General features: G+C 36.6%; 2 protein-coding genes across 7 annotated transcripts; one reads left to right on the plus strand and one right to left on the minus strand.

The window, feature by feature from the left end:
* On the plus strand, positions 277–3689 carry LOC107618915 (DNA damage-repair/toleration protein DRT100). 4 transcript variants are annotated; one of them, XM_016321095.2, is made up of 2 exons: positions 277–546; positions 1650–3689. In XM_016321095.2, the coding sequence occupies exon 2, from the start codon at positions 1692–1694 to the stop codon at positions 3492–3494; it is 1803 nt and encodes a 600-aa protein (XP_016176581.1). In that variant the 5' UTR covers positions 277–546; positions 1650–1691; the 3' UTR covers positions 3495–3689. The 4 variants fall into 4 exon arrangements, with proteins under 4 accessions (XP_016176581.1, XP_020966588.1, XP_020966589.1 ...); XM_021110929.1 differs by lacking the exon at positions 277–546 and adding an exon at positions 579–840; XM_021110930.1 differs by lacking the exon at positions 277–546 and adding an exon at positions 1173–1541.
* On the minus strand, positions 4822–6544 carry LOC107619373 (high mobility group B protein 2-like). Of its 3 annotated transcripts, none has more exons than XM_021110931.1 (7): positions 6259–6544; positions 6081–6126; positions 5881–5994; positions 5735–5792; positions 5588–5632; positions 5407–5506; positions 4822–5340 (listed from the first exon to the last, which is right to left on the minus strand). In XM_021110931.1, the coding sequence occupies exons 1-7, from the start codon at positions 6488–6490 to the stop codon at positions 5165–5167; spliced, it is 771 nt and encodes a 256-aa protein (XP_020966590.1). In that variant the 5' UTR covers positions 6491–6544; the 3' UTR covers positions 4822–5164. The 3 variants fall into 3 exon arrangements, with proteins under 3 accessions (XP_020966590.1, XP_020966591.1, XP_016177130.1); XM_021110932.1 differs by having other exon boundaries at positions 4822–5196; positions 5272–5506; XM_016321644.2 differs by having other exon boundaries at positions 4822–5506.

The raw sequence follows: 6727 nt of genomic DNA on the forward strand, positions 1-6727 counted from the left end.
AAATTATATATCATAATGTTTAAAAATAAATGTTGAACAGAAAATATAATTCGTATCACTTTCTTATTCATGGACGTTTTGTTAATTTGTCATTGTATTATAGTCAATACTAAATCTTTTTTATAGTGACATATTCTACTCCCATATTTATATGGAAGTATAGTAGTTACCTTATTTTTTTAAAGTCTAATATTTAGTTAGAATTTCAAATGAATTTTTAAGCAGGTTTTCCCTCCTTCTGAACCAAGTAAATGATTCTCAACTTCTCACTACAAATAAGAGGGGAAAAAAAAAAGGAAAATGATGACAAGGACAAGGAGGACAATAACCATACTTTAAACCCTTTTTGCCATTCCTGTTTTCAATCACCCTCATCATTCTTTCTTTTGCTTTAAAATATCAAAAGGGTTGTTGAAGTTGAAGGGGTGGAAATAAGTAGAGGGATGTAAGAGTACTAAGTTGAAGAAACAAAGAGAAGAAAGGAAATGAAGTGAATGTGTGAAGAAACAAAACACTACTATAAAGATCCATTACAAGTGAAACAAGGTAGGTTGTGCTATTTCCTTCTAACGTTCTTGTGTAATCTTGCTTCCATTTTATTTATTATTTATTTTCTTCTTTCTTAATATTTTGCTTCAAGAATCATTGCACAATATAATGATTCATCACTCTTAACTATCAAAATATAAATGATTGGATTCCCAAATCCTTCTTCTCCAAAACAGAATCATTACATTACATTAATTAATATCTTACAACACCTTCTACTCATCACATAGTACACAAAGCAAACAAATTTTGACCAACAAACCTTCAAGGATTCAATCATACAAAACACAGGTGTTGTTTTTGGTTCTGTTAATACCATTTTAATGGGCTCCAAGTTTGGTGTGCTTATTTTAATGCTCCACTTCTCTTCCCTCTCTCTCTTTTTTTTTAGAGAAATTGGTAAATGAGATGCTAAACTCTATTTTTTTTTCCCCATAAATAATAACGATAATAATAAAATGTGTTTTTTATTCATGGTTCGTGTTAAAAGGTGTTTTATATTCTGCATGGCAGACAGAGAAAAATGATGGTCCGTATAATAAAAGTGTGTATATATTATGTAAGCATGAAACATGTGGAAGAAAAACATAACCAGAAGAAGAAGTTGAATTCAATTTTATTTTATTTTATATAAAGAAGCTGAATTCAATAAGGTGAATTTGGTAATTGGCAATTTGGCATAGAATGTGATGTGAGGTAAGAATTTTGAATATGGTGCGCTCCAACGTTCAAATACTGCAGAGATCCCCGTGATTCATCAAACGGTCACAAATTTCCATGTGAATTTCTTTATCTCATACAAGGCTCCATCCTAGAATTGCCTCTTATTTCTATTTCATATACTTTGATTAATATGTAACTATAATAACAATAACAATACTATAAATAAGAGACTGCTCAATGATGCATGCAGATCTGGAACAACATTATAACTGAGTCACACTTACTCATCTTTCCCCATCACTCTCATCATTATACCTTCTTCTCTAAGTGTAATAATAATAGTAATAGAAACTGGTACTTTTTTTACTTTACTTTCTCTTACTAAATATATATTTATTAGTATTCTTTTCATAACTGAAACTTTTTTATTTTTTCAGGCACCAACTGAGATCAGATCAATCAAGTTCCCAAGTTACAAAATGCGATTTTGGATATGGGGTCTGAACCTTGTTCTCATACTTTCAATCCTCAGCCAGTTCTCAAAAATTGCTGCAGAGGAAGCTTCACCATCACAGGCTCCAATCTGTTCAGAAGAAGATAGAGCTTCTCTGCTCAGATTCAAAGCAGGGATACTGCAGGACACAACAGAGACACTGTCTTCATGGACTGGAAAAGACTGCTGTGACGGCGGTTGGGAAGGAGTTCAATGCAATCCTTCGACGGGGCGAGTCAATGTGCTGCAAATACAGAGGCCTGAAAGAGATAGTGACACATTCATGAAGGGAACTCTGTCTCCTTCATTAGGCAATTTGCACTTTCTAGAGGTATTGATTATCAGTGGAATGAAGCATATTACTGGACCAATTCCTCCTAGCTTATCGAATTTAACCCGCCTTACGCAGCTAGTTCTCGAAGACAATTCTCTTGGAGGTTACATTCCTCCCAGTTTAGGCCGTTTATCATTGCTGCAGACACTTTCACTTAGTGGAAACCATCTCAAGGGGCAAATCCCTCCAACACTAGGGAGTCTGAGAAACCTTGTCCAGATCAATTTGGCAAGAAATCTCTTGTCAGGTCCTATACCCTTGAGTTTCAAACCCCTTAGGAACATGCAATACATTGATCTTAGCTACAATTTGCTATCCGGGTCTATCCCGGATTGTATAGGTGAGTTCAAAAACTTGACTTATATAGACCTGTCCAATAACCAACTAGCAGGAAGAATTCCATTGTCCTTGTTCAGCCTTGTCAATCTTTTAGATTTGTCCTTGAGCTTTAACAAGCTCACAGGGATCATTCCAGACCAATTTGGAAGCCTGAAATCCTTAACAACTCTTCAGCTCAGCAGTAACCAGCTCACAGGACATGTTCCGCTATCCATATCAAGATTGCAGAACATTTGGTACCTTAATGTATCAAGAAATGGCCTATCTGATCCCTTACCAGCTATCCCTCCTAAGGGAATCCCTTCCCTTTTGTCCATAGACCTATCTTACAATAATCTCAGCCTTGGAAGTATTCCTGATTGGATCAGAACCAAGCAGCTCAAAGATGTCCATTTAGCAGGGTGTAAATTGAAGGGACCTCTCCCACATTTCAATAGACCTGACTCTTTGAACTCCATAGACCTATCAGACAATTACCTAGTTGGTGGCATTTCAAATTTCTTCACAAACATGTCTAGCTTACAAATGGTTAAGCTCTCAAACAACCAATTGAAGTTCGACATTTCTCAGATGAAAGCGCCAGAAGGGTTATCTTCCATAGACTTGCATGGAAATCAGCTAGTGGGTTCACTATCCACAATCCTAAATAACAGGACAACAAGTTCTTTGGAGGTTATAGATGTATCAAACAATTTCATTTCAGGTCGCATTCCGGAATTCATTGAAGGATCAAGCTTGAAGGTGCTAAACTTGGGGTGCAACCAGATATCAGGTTCATTGCCAGTTTCAATCTCAAATTTGATGGAACTAGAGAGATTGGATATTTCAAGGAATCACATATCAGGAAGCATCCCTACAGGTTTAGGTCAGTTGGTAAAACTGCAATGGCTTGACATATCCATAAATGGATTAACAGGACAAATTCCAAGTAGCCTGTCACAGATCAGTAATCTAAAGCATGCAAACTTCAGGGCAAACAGGCTATGTGGAGAGATACCACAGACAAGACCATTCAATATCTTTCCACCAGTTGCTTATGCCCACAATTCTTGTTTGTGTGGCAAGCCTTTACAGCCATGTAAGGGAAACCTACAGAAGAAGAAGATAGGTCAGTGAGATGCTGACCAAATCATCAAGCTAGTACAAGTGCTCATGAATTGTGATCACTGTTACATGAGCAATATAGAATAGGCACCACCACATTTCATTCTTTCTTTACTATTTCTACGGTTGACCGGAATCCTTAAGTTCATTTTAAATTCAATACTATTTATATTTATAATAAGACATGCCAAAATCTTTCATTGTTAATTAGATTCGAGTTCCGAATTGTCCAAACAGAGAGTAGAAAGCATCAAAATCGGCACATGTGTGGAACTTATACATTGCTCTCACATAACCAGAAAAACTATATTCAAGGCACCAACACACATAATAGAAACGTTACAAGCAATGAATCAATATTCTTAAACGGATGAAAGTTACTTCATCTGATGTAATATTTCATAACTACACAACATTGTTCCTAGAACCAAAGATGTTTTATGTAGCTAAATAAAAACTGAAAAGGCAGTGTTTTCAATTGAAATGGAAAGCAGCCTAGAAAATTGACACCAGAATTTTTAGTTTTTGGTCGAAGTCAAGCATAGTTGTGTAATAGACCAAGATTCTGATTGCTGAGTTCCACAAATAAATTCAATTCTACAAAACCGGTTTATGAATTTTTGTGTGATATATACATATGCTTTAGGAAACTTTTGCAGAAACAAAATTGGAAACTCAGAAGCAAAATGAAAAATGGAAGAGAAACTCACCTTTCTTTTCTCCTTTGGAGACAGAAATCAAAATCCAGAAACAGGGGAAAGAATGAAATTTCAAAGTCAAAAGTCAAAACCAACCAAAATTTGAAACTACCATTGACCAAACCCCAAACTAGTCCTTTACTGTGACATGCAACAAGAAATGGTTCAATTTCGATGATACCTTATCCACCATGCAAAAAATCAAATTCAACCTACAATTTTTTATTCCGAACTACAACCACATCAAACACTTCTTAAAGTCATGAAAATACTTAAGTTCATTTTAAACTAAATACTATTTAATAAGACATGGCAGCATCTTTCATTATTCATTACATTCTGAGTTCAGAATTTTTCAAAAAAAATGAAGTATGCAACCGATTAGTTATAAACATCAAAAGAATGGCACATGTGTGGAACTGAGCCATCACTCTCACGTGACCCAAAAACAGAACTATATTCAAGGAAGGAACACACAAAATAGGAACGTCACAAATGATAGGATAATCAATATTCTTAAACAGCTGGAAGTTACCCCACCTAAAGTAACATTTCATAACTACACAATGTTGCTCCCAGATCAAGGATGTTTTAGCATAGAAAGTTGATTGGTGTCTATAAAGTTGATGTATGCCAATTTATGTGAACATTATGTGTCGCATTTCCATCCAATAGTACTACTGACAGTAACGCACAAAGCAACCTTCATCAATTGCTAGAGCCATAGAAAGAATATCACACTAGTAACTTGAGACATATTCAAACAGATCTGTTGGGGAGAACAATGAAATAGGTATTAACCAAGTGCCATTGAAGAATATTCCAAGATGACAATACAGAAAGATGTTGCAGTGCAACTTCAAAGGCACTTGAACAGTATTAACAGTTTAAGACCTAAATGATAAAACCCCAAGTAAAGTGCATGCAAGAATTTACAACACTACACTAGTAACAGTTAGGAAGCTCTTGTGCATAGCAACCAGTTTAATCCTCATCAGTCAGCTCCTCCTCTTCACCTGCAGCAGCTTCTTCTTTATCAGATTGTTCATCAGCCCCCTCTTCATGCTCTCCTTCACCTTCTCCCTCTTCACCTGCAGCAGCTTCTTCTTTATCAGATTGTTCATCAGCCCCCTCTTCATGCTCTCCTTCACCTTCTCCCTCTTCACCTGCAGCAGCTGCTTTTTTATCAGATTGTTCATCAGCCCCCTCTTCATGCTCTCCTTCACCTTCTCCCTCTTCTCCTGCTTTAGCAGCATTGTAAATTTCCATAGCCTTCTCATATTCCACTTTAAGTTCAGCAAATTTATCAGAATAAGGCTTCTTCTCCTGAACCACACATCAAGACACTTGAGTCAAAATCAAGTCACCAAACACATTATAAGAAAAAGATAAACTTTGTATACTTACTTCATCAGTCATGGACCTCCATTTGTCACGAGCCTCTTTACGAACCTATATTTTTCCCCAACAAAAATAAAACCAATCAGAACTTCAACTAATTTAAATTAACAAAATCAAAATAGGGTACTTGGTGAGCTTCACACCTCCACTTACCCTGTTATCATCCTTTGAATCAGGGTTCGCCTCCTTAAAAGATTCCCTAAAATCATCCCTACAACATAACAATACTACTAAGTAAGGAGAATTAAGTAAAAGTAGCAAGAAGATGAACACCAAAGACCAAGAATTAGAATCTTTACATGAAGAGAAAGAAGGATGATGGAGGCTTCTTTGGCACGTCTGTATCTTTCACCTTCTTCGTCTTCTCAACTTTGGCCCTTTTAGCCTTTGGTACAATAAATCTTGGATTCTTCCTGCAACAATTTTTCAAATCAGAAGACCAATCTCAAACACTTGCACAAAACAAAAATTGAAAATATATACATATATAATCAATCACCTCACTGGTCTCTTAGCTTCATAAGGCCGTTCCACAAGTTGTGTCTCTAAATAAACACACACAAAAAAGGAAAAGAAAAAAAAAACAATTAAACTTAAAACAGAAACTCGAAAATTAGAACGATTCTTGAACGAGAAACTCGGAAAAATCAACGAGATATAGATAGAGAGGAGGATACCGAGATTCATTTTAGTTTTGGCTTCGTCGCTGCAACCATGCATGCTGATAAGTAGAGCAGGAACGTCCTTGCCGCAATCTGGGCATTTGACGAAACCGCTGCCATCGCTGCCGCGAACAATAACCGACGAGGATCGAGATTCAACTGCGTCGACTCTCTGCCCCTGCGATGTGCTGCTTCCCTCTCCCAATTTTCCACTTTCTTCTTCACTTTCACTGGTTCGTGGTTTCATGGCGAAATTTTCTTTTTGTTAGTGATGGAACGAGAATATGAAATGAAATCAGAGGGAAAAGCAAATTATTACCATTTTTATACTTTGGCTTTTTAGCGCCAAAAACCGCGCTTTGCATTTCGCCCATTGTGGGATGCCGCGGATGGATGACGTGTCCCTCTCATCGACCCTTCATTTTATATTGGGCCTTGTTCTAAACCGTCGAACACACATGTTTTAATCGGCTAATTAGATCGG

The sequence above is a fragment of the Arachis ipaensis genome, chromosome B09 (genome assembly GCF_000816755.2).
Source record: "Arachis ipaensis cultivar K30076 chromosome B09, Araip1.1, whole genome shotgun sequence".
In the NCBI taxonomy this organism is placed as follows: domain Eukaryota; kingdom Viridiplantae; phylum Streptophyta; class Magnoliopsida; order Fabales; family Fabaceae; genus Arachis; species Arachis ipaensis.

Coding starts and splice junctions, on each gene's coding strand:
- LOC107618915 (XM_016321095.2), top strand. CDS start 1,692: ATGCGATTTTGGATATGGGGTCTGAACCTTGTTCTCATACTTTCAATC.
- LOC107619373 (XM_016321644.2), bottom strand. CDS start 6,490: ATGAAACCACGAACCAGTGAAAGTGAAGAAGAAAGTGGAAAATTGGGA. Junction 5,995..6,080: donor GAAGCTAAGAGACCAGTGAG/GTGATTGATTAT, acceptor AAATTGTTGCAG/GAAGAATCCAAGATTTATTG. Junction 5,793..5,880: donor TCATCCTTCTTTCTCTTCAT/GTAAAGATTCTA, acceptor GTTATGTTGTAG/GGATGATTTTAGGGAATCTT.